This window comes from Macrobrachium rosenbergii, chromosome 8 (assembly GCF_040412425.1).
Source record: "Macrobrachium rosenbergii isolate ZJJX-2024 chromosome 8, ASM4041242v1, whole genome shotgun sequence".
Taxonomy (NCBI): Eukaryota; Metazoa; Arthropoda; class Malacostraca; order Decapoda; family Palaemonidae; genus Macrobrachium; species Macrobrachium rosenbergii.
Window position 1 is genome coordinate 84,502,781 of NC_089748.1, and position 23,278 is coordinate 84,526,058.

General features: G+C 42.7%; 1 protein-coding gene and 1 pseudogene across 1 annotated transcript in view; one reads left to right on the forward strand and one right to left on the reverse strand.

Moving 5' to 3' along the window:
- Window positions 1-23,278, forward strand: part of Mcm7 (minichromosome maintenance 7) — a 224,013-nt gene that overhangs the window by 21,598 nt on the left and 179,137 nt on the right. The window contains exons 2-3 of the mRNA XM_067108054.1: window positions 19,243-19,377; window positions 19,584-19,693. Of these exons, the coding sequence (XP_066964155.1) occupies window positions 19,243-19,377; window positions 19,584-19,693 (245 nt within the window). The remainder of the gene's footprint in view (window positions 1-19,242; window positions 19,378-19,583; window positions 19,694-23,278) is intronic.
- On the reverse strand, window positions 1,181-11,186 carry LOC136841297 (uncharacterized; annotated as a pseudogene).

Sequence of the window (23,278 nt, forward strand, 5' to 3'; positions counted from 1 at the left end):
TAAGCGTTCAATATAGAATCATAACAAACATGAGCATCATAATAAGGAATCTTCTCTTACATACATGAGGTAGAACTTACAGGATCAAAGTCTGTGTGTCGGATTCAATACTAACACAATAATACAGTAAACCCCCTTGTATTCGTGGGGGATTCATACCCCCCCCCAACAAATAGCTAAAATCCGTGAATACTTAAGACCCCTCTAAAAACACTTAGAACTACTTGTTTTGATAGTTTAAACACAAAAAAGACACTAAAAATGCTTATACCTGAGTATTTTAATAGTTTTATTACAAAAAGTGTATTTAGTCATGAAAATGATATGAAAATACAGCAATTTAGTGAATATTTCTCAGTGAAGGATACTGCGAATGGGCGAATTTTCTGCGAATAATGTGTATGTATGTTCCACAGAGAAATCTGTGAATGGGGAGGTTTACTGTGGGCCTAATTGGGTACACTTATACACTTCAACATGATGCAGCATTTTGCAATCCGCTTGGAACTGAATGTGTCTCCCAACGACGTTATATAACATAAGAAGTATATACATGCCAGTTGCTCCGTTTACTTTGAACACTGCACAGCAGCTTCTGCGAGATCAGCCTTACCTGCAAGGGAAGCAAATTTTCCCCATTGCACAGAGTAGATATCAGCTGATACAGTCTCATTTTCTTATTAGGAGCATTGTGATTCAGACGATGGTGCCATCCCCCTACTTCATTGTTCGTTCTTGCTAACCTCTTGAAGGTCAACCAGCTGGATGGTGTTATGATGTGCTGGTTATATAACATAAGAAGTATATACATGCCAGTTGCTCCGTTTACTTTGAACACTGCACAGCAGCTTCTGCGAGATCAGCCTTACCTGCAAGGGAAGCAAATTTTCCCCATTGCACAGAGTAGATTCAGCTGATACAGTCTCATTTTCTTATTAGGAGCATTGTGATTCAGACGATGGTGCCATCCCCCTACTTCATTGTTCGTTCTTGCTAACCTCTTGAAGGTCAACCAGCTGGATGGTGTTATGATGTGCTGGTTATCCATGTCTTCTCAATGTAATCCATCAGTCTGTGAAGTTCGCTTGCTGTGGCAGTTGTGGGACATCTGTCGTTACAGACAGGAAGGTGATTCACATATGCTGAGCGTAGCCCATATATTTTAACCCTGGTGTACACTGCCTGCGCCCAATGGAACCAGCATCCATATACAGGCAGTCCCTGGTTATCAGTGGGGGTTCCGTTCTGATGGTGTAATGATAACCAAAAATCAAATCATTGGCCATTTTTGGGCCTTATCGGTGCTGAAAATCACTGATTTTTGGTTATCGGCGCCTCTGTTAGGTATGTATCGGCGCTGATAAGCGGAAATCACGATTTTTTTGGCGCTGAAAATTGCCAATATTCGGCGCTAGACAAGCATTGTAAAACCGGATTGCCGATAACCGGGGACTGCCCGCACAGGAATATCTGGCAGGGACTTACAAAGAGCATTCCAGAGAGTACGCTCAAAGTTCACAACTATTTCTTCTAGCATAATGCCTGGTAGGAGCAGCTTAATGGTAGCCCTGTAATCTGGCCTTTTGTCGAGACATAAGTGCAAATAACAGTGGTACCTGCTTTGCAGTGTCTCCAGTCTTTATTTAGCTGTGGGTACTAACAAGCTGTACAAATAGCTCTCTGACAACTTTGAATGTTCCATCAATAAAACCAGATCCTTGATTTGCAAAGGAGGGAAAGTTGGAGAGGTGATGCAAGCAACAAATGATGGTTTCCTCTGTGAAGATCTTGAAGAAAGTCACTTGGAATGTGATTTTCTGCAAACTCAAGTTCCAAATCAGTTGGATGCTTTGGCCGCAGTCATTGTCTGGCTCGGTTGGCAGTTCTCTGCAAGTTGGGTACTTTTAGCAATTGAGCTTCGTCAGTTGCAAGTGACAAGAGTGTATCTATAACAGTCTTCCCTGAAGATTTGAAGACATCTTCCTTGGCAGCTGCTTTAACTCAGGTTATAACTTGTTCCCGGAGTCATGCTCCTGGGTTGCTTTGTGTTCCTTAAGGCTTCTGGTGAAGATATTGTTTTGCTGACTAACACTAGCAAAGCACATCTTCGTACAGACGCTACATATCCATGACACTGCCACAGATGTCTCCCTTTGACATACTGGAATCTAAGGCTGTCTGTGAGAGGATCACTGCCTTTTCTTGAACCTCCTTCAATTAGCCTTGGTAGATTGTTGGGGCATCTACTATGATGGCATCAGGGATTAGTTCTTCAGTAAGTGATGTGATGTCTCCTCAGCTTGACTGACCTCTTCCAATGGAAGACTAATGTTAAAGAGGAGTGATGAGTTTGTAGGGGTTGTCTCCCTTAAAGGACCATCTGCAGTTGATGTACTTTGTGCGGCTGGGTCCTCAGAACGATCATCTGGAATTGCTATTCCATTCAAGCTGTCAATATCCATTTGCAGAAGGTTGCTGAGAGTACAATTATGGCAAACCCATACAGGTAACTCAACTTCCGTCATGTTTAGCTTCCTGTAGAATTCCCTTGTAATACCTGAAAAAATAAAGTAAAAAAGTTTTAAAGTTCCAACATGGCCTTATGTTTTAAGTCCCACCTCAGTTTCAGTTGCAATTTTTATGCAAATAAATAGGTTGTTATTTGGGTGTTGACACATGATTTTTAGCTCACCTGATGAGATGGGGTGATGCCTTCGTGCATGTCTGTCTGTGTCAACAATTTGGTGTTCACTTTTTTCTCAGCTCATATCTTTTTAATGCAACAACCAATCAGATTCATATTTGTGTGCATATACCTAAGGCAAGAACTATACAAGTACAAAGGTCATATTTGTAGAAAAAACTTTTGCTGTTTTGGTATACACTTTTGTTGGTTTGTATATCTTTAATGCAGAAATATATCAGATTCATATTTGGTAGGCTTATATCTTAGGATAAGGGCTGTGCAATTTGAGTCCATATGTAGATGTCAAAGGTCATTGGAGCAATTAAGGTCAATTTTTTATTGATTCATATCTTCTTAATGCAGAAGCATATCAGGATCATATTTAATATGCATATACCTTAGGACAAGTGCTACCGAACAACAGGCTGTATGTAGAGAACAAGGGTAAAAGTCAAAGGTCAGATTTATCTTATTAATTCATATCTTTTTAATCCAAGAATATGTAAAGTTCATCATTACCTTAGCACAGTTGCTACCAAATAACAGTGAAGTAATAATGGTTGAAGGTATATCAGGTGAGCTTCAGTGGCCGTTTATGGGCACTATTTTTTACTCTTTATCTTTGTTGCCGTTTCATGTCTTCTTCTTGCCTTAACTAATGAGGTTCATATTTGTTATGCATGTACCTTGGTTGAAAACATTCATAGAGGTTTATTTACATTCTTAACTATTTTCACACACATTGATCCATTATCTGATCACACCTACACATTTTGCACAACTCCTAATTTACATACTTTGAACACTATTAATTCTAATAATAATATAATAATAAAAAAAAAATACTGAAATTTCACCAGCCAGTGTTACAAATTCTATGTTGCCAAACATCACAGATATCACACTACATAGCTTGATGTGGTTGTACTTCCCCTTCACACACTACACAAGGATGTGGTTTGAATTTATTCTTAGGTCTTATGGTCGTGGTATATGGAGAAAGTTCTGCTGTATATGTCACGGAGGAATTTTTCCCCCTCCAAGACATTATGATACAATAATAATAATAATACTACTATACAGATGCACTGTTGTCAGTCTTCTTGCCTGGAGACAGGGGTCGGAGAATGGTACTGTGTCATAGTTGACACGGTGGGTATGAAGACTACTGACGTTTACGCTGCCTGGGAATTAGGGTAGGCCTGTCCTACCTGCTATTACATGATACTCCTTGGGTGTATGGGTCTTATTACTGATGAGGCCAGGTGATGTCTTCCCACTGGGAGGCAATTGAAGTGCTGACTTCCATTTTTAGTGGTAAGGTACAATGGTATTGAAGAAAATCCCTGGTACTCAGTTCCTTTCTTTATTACACATTACATCATGCCAAATTTCTCCCAGGCCTAGTCCCCTGGACTTGGTTAATTTACATAGTCTTCAGAACTCCTGGACTAGATCCTGGAAATATTCCTTTTATTTAATTTTGATTTCCAGAAAACAATACAAGTGAGTAGTTTAAAACAACAAAAATAACTCTTTATATCAAAAAAAATATATCAACTTCATACTTTGGGAATTGCTTTTCCTTCATAACAGGATAAGTATCAAACATGGAGCAGTCCTGGAATCAATTAATTTACAGTAAGGTGTAAATCATTTGATACCCTACTCCACACACTACTAAATGTTTATACACAATATATGTCAATGGATAAGGCTACCTGAAAGATTTCTGAGAAACACTTAAACTAAAACGAGGTAAAACTAGGCTAAGGTGCCTTTCAATCAGATATAATCTAGGCTAGGTCTCTTCAGAAATTGTTAAGGATAGCCTATGCAAAGTTTACATGGCTGATTTTTGACTAGGTTACAATAGGCCACAAGTTAGGTTAGTTTAATGGGAGTATAGGCTAAGTCCTATGTAATTAAGCTTTCCAAGAATTTATATATACATAGCCTAAACTATCTGTAACAAAAATAGTCATAATTCCTCATTCAAACAGGATTAGTCTAGGGTAGACCTTTAAATTACTGTATAGCCTAGTCTAAGATCGTGATCGGCAGTGGAAACTTCCATGAGGGAAGTAGGGGTAACCCCAAGATGCCCTGTAGGACGGCCATTTTGTGGTACCCTTTAGGCACTGGTATCTACAAAAGCTTTACATAAACAAAATACTTATAACTATCTTTTAATGTTTTACAACCCTATCAAATGCTAAGTCACAATTCCAATCAACAAAGCAAAATTTCATGACAACTAATGAATGTGAAGAATATTTCACGACAACGTAAATTTTCCACGTTAAGGCGTTGCAATCCCGTTTGACTGGGCATGCAACAACGCTGCACTTAAATCTTCGTCTGCTACTGTTCTTTCATAATGATCTGTTCCAACTAATGAACTAACGGTAATATTATGACTTTAAAAGCTTACCTTGCAAGGGATTGATAATAACTTGTATTAATAATTTGGTAAATTAGCCAAAATGAAGGTGGACCACTTGACATCCTTTTCACACCAACAGCGTTCTCGTCCCTTAACATGTTTCTTTAGTGTTACCAAAATGCAGACGGAAGATTCAGGACAGCACTCCCATACTCAGAGTGAAAGAAAAACAAAATAAGGGACTTGCTACACTGCTATGCATTTGATGTCCACAACAAAAACAAACACACTATAGTCCCAATCACTCTTACAACAGTAGTGTAAAGATATTAGAGGAGGATGATGAATCAATTCCTAAATAAACCACTAAATAATTAAAGGTATATTTTTCCCATTACATATAGGTCTACTTTCAAACTTATAACAGGAAACATTTTCCTAACAGCTCAATTTGAACAGTTCAGCCTTAAACAGTACTGTAGGCTACTGGTAAACAGGCAGTAGTAAGACAAACTGGTAGTTAGCACAGAAATTTCTTAAAGAGGTTAACTACCAGCTACCAAAACAGTTAGGCTTGTATTGTAAATTAAGAGGTAGCTATCTAGTAAGGTTTAAACTTCTCCCTCATAGCATAGTGTGTGTGTTGGTTTTGTAATATATTTTTATTCAGACTTTTTAAAATTATTCACTTTATCAAAGAAAACAATCCTGCAAAGTGAATATACTGTATATAGTTACCCAAAGAACAGGTGTTAAGTGAATTAAGTTGGTGCTTGGGGACCATAAAGAATAATGCATTTTACTAATTGGTTAGTTTTATATAAGTAACTTGCAAATAATTACATAGCTATAGTTTCTACTTACGCGGCAGCTCAAAATTTGAAATTCGCAGTAGCGCTCTTTTGTTTTAGGTGTAGGTATATTGCCCTGCCCACTATCGGGGAAGAATAGGTACAACTTAGCTAAGGAGCTCAATTCGTTTCTGCCGGTTAATGACTAAACAATAAAGCATAGCAGCTCTCGTTTTCGATTTCACCGATGGTCAGAGATCGTCTCTTTTTGGTGAAGTACTTTTGATTTTAGTAGCTGAACTATCTAGCCTAGCTAGAATTTGGATACTTCCAATTGAGACTTATTCATTTAGAATTTTGACCATTATGTTGACTCTAGTTTATCCAGCACAGATAATTTGCAAAGGCTGCAAACCAGACTTACGTCAGCAAATACGACACACATACCATTTGTTGTACTTGTAGGGAACAAATTTGTTCGCCTGAATTGAATTGTGATGAATGTAAGGACTGGGAAAATAGTAAATGGAAGATGTTACAGACTCATTTAGACAAATTGAAACGTGACTGAATTAGAAAAGTTACAGCTAGAGCCGAAGCAAAGGCTTCTGCTAGTGTAGGCCATTCTTCAAGGGATGATATTGATGTTTTGCCTATCCCTTCGACACCTGTGACAGCTTTTTCTCCCATTTCCAGTCCTCCAGCTTTTCCTGTCACTCCTGTACCTAACTCTCATTCTGCTGAACCCAATGCCATTGCCAGCTTAGAAGCATGGGTAGATCAAAAATTTAATTTACTTATGAATACTGTTTCCAAATTGGGAACTCTATGAAGGTCCTAATGGACAAATTTAGTGTTTTGTACATGCAACTTACCCATCAAATGATATATACTTTAGCTATTCCGACGTTCCCGACAGAAATTGAAATTTCGCGGCACACGCCATGGTGGTAGGTCAGGTGATCTACCATACTCCGTCATTGGGTGGCGGAATAGGAACCATTCCTGTTTTCTAATCAGATTTTCTCTGTCGCTGGTTCTGGCAACATCTGCTGTTGGTTCCTTCTGCTTAGACTTTCATTTTTCGTCTTGTTGAGGATTATTTTGGACTGACCTTTTGGTGACGTATTGATCTTGGTTTGGTATAATGCTTTTTGTGGATTGATTTTGATTTCAAGCCGGTATTTTCTGTAAAGAATGTCTGATCAGAGTGTTGCACCTTGTGTTTCGTGTGTGTGTTAGAACTGATTGTATGAGACTACTGAAAGCTTCAGATCCTCACTGTGTGTTCGAGGTGTAGGGGAATGATTGCTCTATTGAGAACACGTGTGTTGAATGAGAATCTCACTGATCTGAAATGGAAGGCTTTGAACCTTTTTATGTACGCAAGTTGAGAAGGATAGAGTTAGAAGGCTTCTAGAAGCCTCGGCAGGTCTCTTTCTAAGGAGGAATTAGAACCTAACACTCTTCCAGATTCGCCTGTCACTCCAGTTGTTTCAGCTCCTTCACCCTTCGTCGAACCTGTGGATTTGTCGTCGGAGATGGCTGCAATGAAGGCTACGATCCGCAAGATGCAGTTGCAGATGCGTGCTTTGGAGGAAAAGAAAGTGAGAAGTGATAGTGATGTGTAGTGTCCCAGTGAAATGCGGGAGGGGCGTCTGACCGCCCGCATCGCTCCTAGGCTTCAGACCTCTTCCCAAACCCCAGACCCAGTGGAGGAGGAATACGACAGCCGCAAGGGGGGGATGGAGAGCGCTCCCAACGTCAGGTCCTCAGCAGTGCCTGCTGACGCGTCCCAGGCTTGCCTTAGATCGTTGTAACAGAAAAGGATCTTGAAGAAGTGTTTCTCGTCTTCGCTTCTCTTCACCCAAGCGTGGTTGAGTTCGGCTGAGGAGTCGCTACTTCAGCGAGGACTTGAAGGCTCCTAGAGGAGACGATTGGACCTAGCCCTGAGCGCTTCCTCTGCTCTGCTGCGCAAAGAAGAACCCGAAGATCTCCTCCTCTTCTGGTGGTCAGAGTCCACCAAGCAGATCCTGGTGGGCCTCCAGGCTCAGCTCGGTGTTTTTTGCTGGCTCTCTTTATCAAAGAGCTCTTCTCGTCGGAAGGATGCCTTCCGATCAGTCCCCTCCAAGAGACACTTTCTCCCAGCAAGTCAGTTTTCTGTGAAGCGCTCTTCTCCTGTTACGCCTCTCCACAGCAGGCGCTCCTCTCTTCCAGGCTCTCTCCTGGTAGGCGCTCCTCTCCTGCAGGCGCTCCCTCTCCCGGTAGGCGCCTCCCTTGCAGGCGCTCCTTCCTGTTAGGCGCCTCCTGGTAGGCGCTCCTTGTAACGCTGCTCTCCAGGGCGCCTCGTCGCGGATAGCGCCTCTCCACCCAGGCGCCGCGCCGCTGTCAAGCCGCCTCTCCTGTTGGAGATGCTTTCTCACAGTCAAACGCTCTGCTCGGCCAGTCTCGCTTCTTCGCCGAAGTTCCTCTCCAGCCTCCCCTCTCTTCTGTTAGGCGCCTCTCCCAGCAAGGGCTCCTCTTCCGTTCGAGCCTCTTCTCCTGTCAGGCGCCAGTCATTCAGCAGGCGCTTCTCTCCGATCAAGCCGTTCTCCAGTGACAGAGGCTCCTCTCCTTCTAGCTCTTCTCGGCAAGGCCCTTCACTTCCAGACGTTCTCCTGGCCTGAGGCGTTATCGGAGGACAACTCCCAAGGATATCACCGCTTCTGATTACAAGAGGTTGACAGCTTTACTGGTTCAGGAGTATGGAGATTCCCTCAAGCCTGCCTCTCCTCCTTCTCCTGGTTCCATGCTTTCGAGCACCAAGGCCTCGAAGTCTTCCTCTTTGGTTAAAATGCGTCCTACGATCTCCATGAAGAAAGCGCTTAAAGGCTTCGGAGAGTGGCTCTCTTCGAAGAAGGATGCCGGCAAGACTGTCTTCTCCTTGCCTCCCTCTAGGCTTTCGGGCAGAGCGGGAATGTGGTACGAGACTAAGGAACCGATGGGGTTAGCTCTCCCCTCATCGGCTGGCTCAGACTTTCTCTGCTTGTGGATTCTTCCACAAGACTTTAACTGGCTGGCTTCTTGGGGACTTTGTGAATTGGATCATTTCTCAAGGGCCTTTTCCGCGTGCTGGAAGTTTTTAACTCTATGGACTGGTCTCTAGGGCCTTAGCGCCAAGAGGAGTCTTGAAGAGACTCCAGTCAAAGTGGAGGACCTCAGCAGGTTGTCTTGCTTGGACAAGGGGCTGTTAAGGACGGCTCTATGGAGATTGCTTCCTGTTCGGCACTGGCCTGCTTCAAGAAGAGTGTCAGCCTCTGTGCTTTCCCTCTCCAAATCGGTTTCTCCTCTCCAGAGGTCTTCCCTCTTGTACGCTCCTCTGTCTAGCCATCTTTTCCCGCAAGAGACTGTGAAGGGGAGGTCTCTGCTCTTTGTCTGAGTAATAGCTTCTCAGGATCGCTACGCAGTCGTCTAAGAGGATGAGATCTAGTCCTGCTCTACTTGGTTAAGAAGGAGACCCTTCAGGAGCTTCCTTTCGAGGATCCAGGTCTATCGAGGCGTAGGCCTGAAAGAAGATCTAGACCTTCAGACTCCCTACCAGGAAGTCCAAGGGAGAAGCAAGTCCTCCAGATTCCCAGTAGGTGCCAGACTTGAAGTTCAAGCGAAGCCTGGGCACAGAAGGGGGGCAGACGGTCCCTCTCTATCTTGACGGAAGGGTTAATTATTCCCTCTTCATTTCGAAACCTCCTTGACAACAACCTGAGGGAGTTATCAAGTAGACATATGATCTCTGTGCGAGGCAAGCCCTCTGCTAGCCAAGGCCGAACAAATGCTAGAAAAGGGTTGCCATAGAACCGGTACAAGATCTTCACACTTCAGGATTCTACAACTGGCTTTTTTCTAGTGCCAAAATCTTCGGGAGTGGTGGAGACCGGTCTTGATGTGAGCTCCTGAACTCGTTCACAAGAAAAAAGTTCTCATGGAGACGACGTCCTCGAATTTGTCGCCACTTGCCGAGTGAGATTGATGGTGTCCCTGACCTTCATGGATGCTTTTCTTTTTCCACATTCCCATCCATCCTCCTCCAGGAAGTTCCTAAGGTTCGCGGTAGGCGGCAGAAACCTTCGTTCAGGGCTCTGCTTCGACTTTCCACACGCTCTCAAGTGTTCACGAATTATTCTCAGAATAGTCACTGGTTGCATTTTGAGGGGGTGAGGATTTCCTTGTATCTCGACGACTGGCTAATCTGGTCCAATCAAAAACCGTCTGTCTGGAGGACCTTCGTACTTGCAAACCCAACCAGTCTCCAGGACTTCTTGTGAACCGAGAAGTCTCAGATGATTCCTCAGCAGGAAATTGTCTACCTGGGGATTCGGATGGATTCTCGGGGTTTTCGAGCGTTTCCCTCCCTGGAAAGAAGGGAACGCTGCCTTCAAAAGGTGACAGACTTTCTAGAGAAAGACAGATGTTCAAGTAGGGAATGGATGAGTCTGCTGGGGACCATTTCCCTCTGGAACAGTTCGTTTCTCTAGGAAGGCTTCACCTAAGACCTCTACAGTTCTTCCTGAAAGAATCTTGGGATCGGAAGTCCCAAGAGTTGTCGGACTCCTTTCAGATCTCATATCAAGTAAAGGAACATCTCCGTTGGTGGTTAGACCCCCAGAAACTGGGTCTAGGAATTCCTCTGCAACCGCCGAACCCTCGCCTAGTGTTGTTCTCAGACGCGTCGGAGTCGGGTTGGGGAGCAACACTAGGCTCGAAGAAGTGTCAGCAATCGGGACACAGATCAGAGGTCCTGGCACATCAACATGAAGGAGCTAGTAGCCATTCATCTAGCTCTCGCCCGATTCGAACTTCTGGTCAAGGGGTCAGTAGTTCTTGTCAATTCAGACAACACCACAGCCCTGGCTTATATCAGGAAGCAAGGAGGGACTCATTCCTTCTCCCTGTACGTCGCAGCAAGGAGCCTTCTGTTATGGGCGGGGGAGAGAAACATCGTTCTCCTCACCAGATTTGTTCAGGGAGAAAGGAATGTGAGAGCGGATCTGCTCAGCAGGAAAGACCAGGTTCTTCCCACGGAATGGTCTCTTCATCAAGAGGTTTTGCGAAAGGTCAGGTTCCTGTGGAGACTCTATATCGACCTCTTCACCACCCATTGAACAAGAGGTTGGAGAACTACTGCTCCCCAATCTCGACCCCAGAGCAGTAAAGTACAGACGGCCTTCTCCTAGATTGGGAGGGCTCCAGACGGTGCTTTTCCCCCGTTCAAGATTCTAGGGAGGGTGATAAGAAAGTTCGTTTCTTCAGCGGCACCAAGCTCACCCTGACGTTTCCCTTTGGCCATCCCGGACTGGTTCAGAGGTACTGGAATGGATGATAGACTTTCCAGGTCGCTCCTCTCAGGAGCGATCTTCAAACAGCCCCACTTCTCGACAGATATCACAAGAACCTTCCTGCCTAACAAACCTAACTGCCTCTGTAGGACTGTCGAAGGACTGGTTAGAGTTAAGGGATTTTTCGCTAGTACAAGGGAGGGCTATCGCCAGAGCCAGAAGATCTTCACTCCTTGCACCTCAACTCAGTCGAAGCGGAAGTCTTTAAAGAGATGTTAACGAATCAGAAAGTGTCCTCTTCCAGTACCTCTGTAATGGAGATAGCGGATTTCCTTCTTTATCTAAGGGAGCAGTGTAACCTGGCGGTTTCCACCATCAAGGGATATAGGAGCATGCTGTCCTCAGTTTTTAGACACAGAGGTCTTAACATCTCCGATAATAAAGACCTTCACGACCTTATAAGGTCTTTTGAGACTTCTAAAAACAAGTCCCCTAGACCTCCCAGCTGGAATTTGGACGTGGTCTTAAGATTCTTAATGTCTGATAAATTTGAGCCTCCTCGATCTGCCTCTTTCAGGGATTTAACCAGGAAATCGTTGTTTCTTTTTGCTCTTGCTTCTGCCAAAAGATTGAGCGACTACAGGTTTTGGGTTGTCTCTGTCGGCTTTAAGAAGGACTTCTGCTTATCTGTTCTTTCAGCCTCTCTTTCTTAGCAAAGAACGAGAACCCTTCAAAACCTTGGCCTAGGAGTTTGAGGTCATGACTCTCCTGATATTTCCCCAGGATTAACGGAGCCAGGAGCACACTCCCCTCTCTGTCCAGTAAGAAGCCTTAGATATTATCTGGAGAAAGAAACAGCTCGGAGGTAACACTGAAGTCTTTGGTGCCTGTCAGGATCCTTCAAGAGCAATTTCAAGAACGCCCAGGCTTTCTTCATGATGTTATCAAGGAGGCTCATCTTTCATGCAAAGACGAATACTTACAGCTCCTAAGAGTGAATGCTCATGAGGTGAGAGCCATGGCTACTCTCTGGCTTTCTACAAGTCTCATCCCAGTCTATTGTGGACTCCTACGACTGAGATGTAACTCAGTGTTTGCTTCTCTAATATTTGAGAGATGTTCAAAGCATGTATGAGAAGTGCTTCTCTCTAGGAGCTTACGTATCCGCGGATTCGGTGCTGGGTCAAGGAGCTGAAGCTAATCCTTTTTAGTCTAGTTTTTTGGTTGTTGCTTTTAATGATTTGTTGTGTTTTTTATGGTCGGCTGGAAGAGAGTGTTGAGGGACTCTCTTTCATCTCAACTATCACTAACAAGGTTAGGCTTATCAGGTGGTCGGGTTTGGCTTGTTAGCCCTTGTAGTTTTATTAATAGCTCTGTCATGTAAGAGTGGATAGCCTCATTGATATGATTCAGGTAGAGGGTTCTGTCTGTAAGGGTTAATCCCATTGACACGATCCAACAGGCTCTGTCATGTAAGGGTCTTTCCCATTGATATGATCCAGAAAGGCTGTCATCATAGGTCACTTCTGCTGAAGCTCTTGAGGCATGCAGACTCATGTATTGTGCATCCATGAAGTCTTCTGCCCAATCAGGTAAGAACCATGGTTTTGCTTTTTTCCTACAACATATGTTGTTTCCGTTTTGCTATTAGCTGTCTCTTTGCCCTCTCCAAGGGTGCCAATCAACAAGTATATATCTGATTTGGAACGTTGCATGTACAAAAATGATATTTTTATGATAAAATAAAGTTTGTACATATCCATTCCGGCAGATATATATCATTAATGGCCCTCCCAGCCCCTCAGGAGACAGGGGGGTGGGAAGAGAAAATCTGATTAGAAAACGGGAATGAGCCCCTATTCTCGCCACCCAGCGGGCGGTATGGTAGATCACCTGACTTACCTGTCAGCAGTGTGCCGCGAAATTTGAATTTCTGTCGGGAACGCCGAGACTATAGCTAAGTATATATCTGCGGGGTAAGTATGTACAAAACTTTATTTTATCATAAAAATATCATTTTTGTCGAGTGATGTGTCAGTGGAGGGGCCGCCTGTTCGTCCCACCGATGCTCCTAGACCAAGGTCCCTGCTAAACTCCCCTTGCAAACATGGGAGCAAGCAAACTGGCAGTCCAAGGGAGGTCGGTGGGGTTTGCCCATGAGCAGTCGTCGCCTCATCCGAGCCTGTTGTTCGCCGATTCCAGGCTGCGGAAGAATGCCGTTAGAAAGGTATTAGATTGGATACCCATACACTTTCTTCAAATGATTCAGACTCTCTCACATCGAAGAAACGCAGTAACCGTATTCGTACATGTATCTAGGCCACGCCAGCGCCTAATGGGTTCAGATATATCCTCCCCATCTCTTAAGCAAGCGGTAGAGAGAACCAGCCCTCTCCGTTCTTGTAGTTTCTCTGGACGCCATCAAGAGATTCTCGCTCCCTTCACGTGCAACAAGAAAGCGCCCACCAGTGTGTACGTCAGTGATGTGCATGTTTACAACTCAAGAGATCGCTCGGGCATCCGAGCTTTCACCTTCAGAGCGCCCATCACCACGCAGCTCACCTTACCTGGTTTCCGAGCACACACTTCAAGCCAGAAGAACCCGTGTTTGATCGCTCGGAATGGGATTGTCAGATCACAGAGCGCCCATCCTTGGCGCGCCAAACGTCCACGGACAATGCAGTTGCTTCCAAGGAGTCAGCGTCTGCTTCAACAACGAGTGGGCGCCTATTGTCCGTGCGCCCAGTCGATGGGGGTGCCTCTCCCTTCCACTGCACTTCTAATGTTTTCGTGACCCCACAACAAGAATTTCCGTTGGCCTCTCAAGACCCTTCTTGGCGCCGCTCAACTCCGGCTTGACAAAGTTTTGAGCCTCTTGTGACTTCAGGACGCCTGCTTTGTCCGCTGGAGGAGCCCGCAAGAACAACAACCCACCTGTCATTACTGCTCTACTCAGATTTTTCCTGCTCTGCTACCCGTCATTATTCTCCCAGTCGTTCCATTATCTCCGGGTTCAGCCTACCTGAGCATGCGTCAACCACCAGGTACTGCCAGACTTCCGCGTATGGTGTTGTCTTTGTCATCGAAGAAAGCTTTCAGCCGCATGGATGCCTGGCTAGCAGAGAAGAGGAAAGTCGGGAAGGTGCCTCAGCACCTCCTTCTCGCTTAATAAGGCAGAAGTACCTGTCTTATGCAACTGGAGAAGCTCCATCCTTGGGAGTTTCTGCCTCCTCTCAAGGAGACTTCTCCAGTATCATAGATGCTTCTCGTCGTTCAGCTTTCGCTTCGGCCAGAATTCTTTTCACAACCTCGGAGTTGGACCATCTTCTCAAAGATATTTTCAAAGTCTTTGAGATTTTTAGTTTTCTGATTGACGGTAGGAGATCTAGCTAAGAAAATAGAAGAATGTGTGTCCCTGCAAGAAAACTTCGCTTCAGACTGGCTGGGAGTACTAGAGCTGTAAGAGATGGAGCAGTAGAACTAGCTGCTATCTTCACAACAGGAGTCCTCAAGAAGCGAGATTTGTGGTGCTCGTTTATGGCAAAAGGGGTCTCCCCATCAGAATGTTCTTCACTTCTGTTTGCACCCCTATACAAGGATAATCTATTCTCACAAGACACTCTAGATCGGATTTTAGTCGATTTACAAAAGAAATTAACTCAAGACCTCATCACTCAATCCACCAAAAGAATGAAGTTTCCTGCAAGAGCCACTTCAACTGCAACTCCTAGGATGTTGTCACCCCTGCAGCAACATCCCTTTCGAGGAGGCAGAGGCCGCTCCAGTCCCGACCTAGAACCAATCTCCGAATCTCCAGACCATCTAGGAAACCCTTCAATAAATCCTAACCCTAGAACAAATGAGACTCCGGTCCTCCGTGTGTCCCAGTGGAATGAGTGGGCACTTTCCCATTTCTGGGCCAGTATGGGAGAAGAAAATGGAACTGTGGGTAAGTACAGATACAGAAGGGATATACAATCCTCTCTTCAGGGAAAAACCTCTCTTAGTAACCTCTCCCATCAACTTAGCAGCCTAACTGCAGACTCCAGAGAGGTTTTCAGCCCTATCTCGGGAAGTATCATCTCTCCTGGAAAAGCAGAGCCGTGGAGATAGTTGAAAATAAACTCAAGGATTTCCACAATCACCTCTTCGTGGTCCTCAAGTCAACAGGGAGATGAGACCTGTCCTGGACGTCAGTGCCCTGAACCGCTCTGCTCCAACAACGAAATTCAAAATGGAGATGAATCAGTTGGTTTTGTCGGCCATCCATTGGGGAGACTGGATGGTTCCGATCAACATGCAAGATGCCTACTTCCATATTCCAATTCATCCGGACTCCAGGAAGTATCTAAGATTCGTGTTCCAGGACAGAGTCTTTCAGTTTCGGGCACTCTGCTTCGGACTATCCACGACCTCTCAAGTTTCTACTCGGGTACTCGCTCCCTTTACGAAATGGCTGCATCTTTTGGGAATAAATATTTCTCTGTACCTGGATGATTGGCTCCTACGCTCCCTCTCGAATTCTCAGTGCACGGAGGACCTTACAGATAACTCCTTCGTCTGCCCAAGAATTAGACTTTGATAAACTTCAAGAAGTCTCAGTTAGTCCCAACTCAGTCTATTGTATATTTGGGGAGAGTGATAGACTCCAGAATTTTCGGCCTTCATCCCAACAATGCTGATAATTTCTTGCCGTAAGAAAGTCCAGACTTCATAATCGCAACCTCTGCTCAGCCAACGCATGGATGAGTCTTCTAGGAACTTCTCTTCTATCGAGAAGTTCGCTCCATTAGGCAGGCTTCATACAAGAACTCCCCAGTTTACCCTCAAAGTCAATTCCGGAAAAGGAAGTTGTTCCCAGACTCATTCAGTTTCATCACTCCTGGTGATAGAAGACCTCAGATGGTGGCTAGCAGAAGACAGATTCCGACAGGAAAGTCTTGGCTCCAACGAACCCTGACCTAACGTTATTCTCTCGACACTTTGGATCTAGGTTGGAGAGCCCTTCTCAACAACATGGAAATGTCAGGAACATGGTCCCTTTCCGAAAAGAAAACCTCCATCAACGTGAAGGAACCAAAAGCAATCCACCTGACACTGCAACACTGCAACAATAACCTGCCACAAGACATTGCAGTAGCGTTCATTCGGACAGCATGACCGCCCTAGCATATATCAAGAATCAGGGAGGGACCCATTCTTTTACGCTCTACGAAGCAACGAAGGATTTTCTTCTTTGGGCAAAGAGCAACAAGACCCAAGTAGTGACTCGCTTCATTCACAAGAACCATTTAACCCGCGACTCCACCCAAGTCGGAAAACAGGTCCTACCAACGGAACGGACACTAATCCACAGGTATGCACCTACCTGTGGAAGCTGGGGGAAAGCAGTTGATAGACCTGTTTGGCGCACGCCAACAAGGAACAATCTTCTTCCTTGTATTGCCCCCAAACGCCCGACCTACAAGCATGGGCAACAGATGCCATGTTACAGGACTGGTCGAACTCTACTTTATGCCTTCCCACCAGCATGGTGAGGGAAGTGTTTAGGTTCATTTCAATGCATAATGTGTCAATGACATTAGCTTACTCCCTTTGGCCACACAAAGAAACGGTTCCTCGATTGGAACCTTTTTGACAGACTTTCCAAGGTTGCTTCCTCAGAGAAGAAATCTTTCTCAGACAGCTGCACTTCCTCCGACACCGTCAAGGATTATCTACTCAAGCTCTGACAGGCTTCAGACTGTCAGGAGCTTTGTCAGAGCGGGAGCGATTTTCAAGAGCGGGGCTGCAGAGGCTACTGCTAACCGTGCAGGCGACAACCTGCAGCAAGTAGGAATTAAGCCGCATGCACTTCTCCAAAACTTCTGAAACTCAAATCGCAGATTTTCATATCTCAGAACATCGAAAGGACTCTCAACATCTACCATCAAGGGTTACAGAACGATGTTGAGTTCGAAAACGCATTCAAACATAGACAAGATTAGACCTGTCTTCAAACCAAGACAGATCAGTGACCTAATCAAGCATTTCAACACTAGTAAGCAAGCTAAAGCCTCAGGAGTTGCTTGGAACTTGGACGTGGTCTTCAACTGGCTTTCAGGACCACTTTTTGAACCAATGGCGTCATCGTCTCTTCGGAATCTTACGAAGACATTATTTTGATGGCACTTCACATAGCTAAGAGCCAGCGAAGCCATGCCATTGATAAAAGGACAGGCTTCTCACAATGTAATGCAGTATACTCTGCCAATTTTAGACTTTTTGCCAAAACGAGCATCCGGCTAACCCTTGGCCTCGCTCCTTTTCTATCAAGAGCCTCTCAGAAGTACTAGGCCCAGACGATCAAGAGAATGTCCTCTGCCCAGTAAGAGCTCTAAGAGTATACCTCGAGAGAACCAAAAACCTTAGAGGATTGGCCCCTAATCTTTGGTGTTCTGTTAAAAACCCCAGCCGTCCTTTGTCCAAGAATGCACTATCATTCTTTTTAAGATCCGTGATTTCGGAAGCACATTCGGGAGTTCAAGATTTTATTACCCTTGTGCAAGTAGCACTCATGAAATAAGAGCCTTCCAATGTCTTTGGCTTTAAACGTAACCTGTCTTCTTCGATTTTACAAACAACATTTGAGGTGGCCAAGTGTTTGCTATGTTTTACTTACGAGACGCTGAGACAGCGTGTACAAAAATTGCAGCACTTTTAGGTCCATTCTTCAGTAGCTGGCATGGTATTGGGGATGAAGGGACAGGAGAACGCTTCTTCTCTCTACCCACACTCCTTGAATAAGGGCAGTCGTACTTTGGGAAGTTCAGGACACTCGAACCCTTGAGTGTCATCAATTGGTTTTTTATGGTTTTGGCTAAAAATGTTGTGTGGTAGTTGACTTTATCTGGTCTTTGTTATTCTATTTGCAATGTGCCCAGGGCAAGGGCAATCCACATATCATTATGTGACCCATTGATTTATTAGCTTTGGAAACCCAAGGGACAGACCTACGCTGCAAAAGCACCCACCAGTAGAGGTGATTCTGGCTCTACCGCCACAATCGCAGGTCAGAGAGGATCCACGGCCAGAGGCAGTACTCCGCCTGTTGTTGCTCCTCACCAGGTAAGGTTACACCAAGCATTCCACATGCTGCTAGCTAATTTGCTATCCCAAATTACCCCCATATCAAGTGCAGAAGTTTTTGGATAAGAGCATGTCCATTCATCCCACCTCCACTCAATGTGGGATTCATCTGTGTAATTAATATTTGGTAAGTTACTTATAGTAAATATGACATTTTTATAATAGTGCAGTGTTTTATATACTTACCAAATAATCACATGATCGAGCCCGCCCTCCTCCCCCTCTCATGGACATAGAGCATAAGCGAATTAAGCTCCATAGCTAAGTTGTACCTATTCTTCCCGATAGTGGGCGGAATATACCTACACCTAAAACAAAGAGCTACCAGCAATTTAGAATTTTGAGCTGCCACGTAAAGTAGAAGCTATAGCTATGTAATTATTTGGTAAGTATATATAAAACTTTATTTTATTATAAAAATGTCATTTTTAATCTTCTCATAGCATAATGTATTTGTTGGTTTTTGATATTCTTATTCAGACTTTGTAAATGATTCACTATAACAAAGAAAATAATCCTGCAAAGTGATTTTTGCTTATATGATGTTCATGATTTCCATATATGGAGAAAGTAATTGTAAGTTAGTCTGTTCTTGGCCTATTACCGTAACCACGTAGTAGTTAGCCCTCTTATGTATCAAATGTTTACTATCACATGATCATTAAGAAAGGAATGCTTCAGTTTTAACTTGGTTTGGAATAAGCACTGTACTAGGAAAGATTGTTTAAAAGTAGGGTTATGCTGATTGTAAATATTGTACTTTCAAATCTTAATATTTTTTGTCTAAAGAAGTTGTTAAAATCACCAACACCCCATTCGATATATGTGTGCCCTCACGACCACCGCCCCAACTGGTGGCTGTGATTGTAACTTTTGGGAAATTTGGTGAAACTTTCTGAACCATTTCTTTTATAACGATTTGTTTTTATTTTTTTGCAGAGGCTATCAAGCAGTTTTTGTCTGAATTTCACACTGTTGGTGAAGATGGTCATAAGCATTTCAAGTATGCCACCCAGCTTATTGCAGTTGCTCATCGAGAGCAAGTTGGTTTGACAATAGAAGTCGATGATGTTGGTGCGTTACAGTAATTTTTCATTCTGTATTTTAGCTCATCAGTTGTATACTGAACAAAAATTCTTCATTTTCCATGTGGAACCTTCTAAAGTCATAGTTTTTGTTAGAATGAAAGTTATGCTCAATTTTTTGGTATCTTGTGTAGGTTTAATGATATACTACTGCTTAAATTTTAAAAATACCTGACATTTTCTTGTATTTTGTAGCTGAATTTGATTCGGACATGGCTGAGGCAGTGGTTCAAAACAACAGGCGTTATAGTGCCCTCTTCTCGGAAGTGGTTTATGAAATGTTGCCAGATTATAAACAGAGAGAAGTAAGTAAAATGCTTATTGCAGACTACTTTTTCTTGGTACATATATTTATTTAACCCTTAAACGCCGACTGGACGTACCATACGTCAACTAAAATTGTCTGTTGGGTGCCGAGTGGACGTACCGTACGTCGACTACAAAAAATTTCAACCTTCAGTCAACTTTGACTCGACCGAAATGGTAAAAAAACGCAATTGTAAGCTAAAACTCTTACATTCTACTAATATTCAATCATTTACCTTCATTTTGCAACAAATTGGAAGTCTCTAGCACAATATTTTGATTTATGGTAAAAAAAAAAAAAAAAAAAACTTTCCCTACGTCGGCGCGGTAACTCTGCCGAAAATTTCAGAAATTCTTTTGTCATTTTGTCGTAATGTTTGCACCATTTTATATTAGCCATTACATAAAGTTTTATATATGAAAATGTGCGCAATTTCATGTAAAATACAACGAAAAACAACCCATGGTTGTAGCTTTTATCAGTTTTGAAATATTTTCATATAAATCACGATAAGTACCAAAATTTCAACCTTCGGTCAATTTTGACTCGACCGAAATGGTCGAAAACGCAATTGTAAGCTAAAACTCTTACATTCTAATAATATTCAATCAATTACCTTCATTTTGCAACAAATTTGAAGTCTCTAGCACAATATTTCGATTTATGGTGAATTTTTGAAAAAAAATTTTTCCTTAAATCTCTTGTGATAACTTTCGGCGAACATCTCGAAATTCTTTTCGTCACTGTGTCGTAATGTTTGCACCGTTTTATATTAGTCGTTACATAAAGTTTTATATATGGAAATAAAGCATTTTCATGTAGAATACAACAAAAATAACTCATGGTTGTAGCTTTCATCAGTTTTGAAATATTTTCAAATAAACCATGATAAATAGAAAAAATTATACCTACGGTCAACTTTAACTCGACCGAAATGGTCAAAAACTGCAATTGTAAGCTAAAACACTTACAGTCTAGTAATATTCAATCAATTACCTTCATTTTGCAACAAACGGGAAGTCTCGAGCACAATATTTCGATTTATGGTGAATTTTTGAAAAAAACTTTTTTTTATGTCCACACGTTATGAATTCATGCATCATTTTGTGATAATATTTTCTCTGTGTTGCTTTGATCGTTTTACAATTTGCTATATACAAAATTCATCGAAATTTAGTGTACATTACAAAGAAACAAAAAATAACTCATTAGCTTTAACCGTTTTGCTCACAGCGCAAATTGTATACAGTTATATATGAAATTTTTTTTGCGCTGTCATATATTTCAATATTTATATATGATAATGATATTTTTTTCATTTCTGATGGTTGCATACTAAACTTCAGGCAATGACAAAAACAAGGAGCCATAAATGAACTCTTAATCTTATAAACTAAGCGTGCTGTGATTTTTTGAAAAAAACTTTTTTTCCGCTTCGGCGCTAACTCCCGAACGCCGCCGGCATACGACAGACACTTTTGTAAATAGAGGCTCGGCGTTTAAGGGTTAAATACAATAATGATGATAATGTTCTATTATGAACCTATAAACCTGCATCTGGGTGAGAAAAAGAAATTGTATAGGTTTACTGTGCATTTTGCATGGTTGCCATGTTTTTGTTGATTGGAGGCACTAATTATCATCTGCCTGGTTATTAATTGACTGATAGGTCACAGACAGGAGTGGAGAGGGAGAGAACTACAATGAGAGGGTAGTGGTTGTACTCAAAAGATACACCATCATATAATTTATAAAATGGACCCCTGTTTGATAATCCTCAGGGCCACCTTAGTGAACTTGTTCATCATTTGCCTTTTCGGATGGGAAAGATCAGTTGTTTCCATAAGAATACAAACTATTGTGTTACGTAGGAGTATTTGTAGCACCAGCTGGGTAGAAGGTAGATGACGGGTGGGTGCTGTTGAAAGTCCTGCACTTATTCTTTGGCTGTTGAGGCTTGTTTCTGTGGCTATTCAAGTGAAAGTGCAAGTTGTGGTCGAACAGTGCATTATGTGTTGTTAGAAATAGGACGTGTGGTCACTGTCACGCTTGACTGTGACTATCTCCAGTTCTGTGCCTTTTGCAGTGTTTATTTGGCCTGTGAAGAGTGTTGGCTGGTCTCTTGCTTTGGTAGAGGTATGGAAAGGAAAGGAAAATTCAAAATCAGTTACTTTTGTTATCTGGTTGTATTACACCTCCATTGATGCCTGTGGATCTTCTGGCTTGTGCCAAAATCCCTAGCCATCTTTTCCTGTTGTTCCTTTCTTCAGATGTTCAGCTGAAAACCATCTTGGAGAATGTCAGCAGACTATAAACCCAATAGGGCTACAAAGGGAAATAAGCCTGCAGAGGAGATATAGGCAAAGGTGGTACCTGAAAAAATATGAAGGAATAGTAAATAAGACTGATACCCCTGATGTCAACAGATGTGCTTAGAAAGCAAGAATTGACTTTTATAGCTTAAGCATATGGAGGCCAGAAGATTCCACAAATGCACTAGGTAAACTATTCCATATTGTAGTTGTAGCCAAAATAGATTTTGTAGCAGACTTTGTAGTATTAAACCAGATACAGTCCAACCTCTTAAATATGGGAACCCTGTGACCAGGCCACTGCTGGACGACAGAAGATCCCGGTATATAGAACACACCGCTAAAAATATGAAGCCCCCATGTAACAGTCTTGCAAGCCAATTCCACATACAAATAGCCTGGTTGCTGACTTAGCCCACTACTTGAATAAGTTCTGACACCACTTTTTATCATTTTATTACTCGTATATTTTCACTATCATTTTATAACTTCATGCAGTATAATTTTCTTTGAAATAGTGTACTGTATTTAACACAGTGAGTCTACATTCCCGAAGTAGCCTAACTGTGTCAACTACTTGACTTTTCTCAGAATGCAGAATATTATTGGTGACCTTCATCTCCTAAATTTACTGTCTTAATAATTATCGCTATTAGTTTCTTCATTATTTATTTTGAGTGTAGAGGGTAATGAGATGACAAAAATAAAGAATGAATTTCGGCGATCACTCAGTTCATGCGCTGTCAAAAAGTAAACAAAGCACATCACCATCTATTGAGGAAAGTGAATACTAAACATTCGCTAACTAAAGGAGAGGGATAGAAAGCCTTTTCTAGCAAAGATAAAGATTTTTGCTTGTGCTTCTTACCTCTACCATCATCTGATCTCTTGGGTGGCATATTGAATTGGTAAATATGCAACTATATATAAGAAATGAGGTCTTTCAAGCACTCTTAAGAGTAAGGGATTTGTGCTTTGCCAAATGTCTCATTGTTTTGATTAAAAGTTTTACCTTGGTAGAGCCTTCTCAAGTGGAATCTTTAAAAAGATATATTAATGCATTTAAATTTCATATAAGTAACATTCCAAGTAATTACATGGCTATACTTTCCACTAGTGCAGCAGCTTAAATTTGAAATTCGCGGTAGCGCTCCGATTCTTTAGTTTGGGTGACTAGCCCACCCACTAACAGGAATACTAGGAATGACTTAGCAGACAACCTCATTCTCTTTCTGCCACACAGTGTAAACATCAGGTGTCTGCAGCAGCTT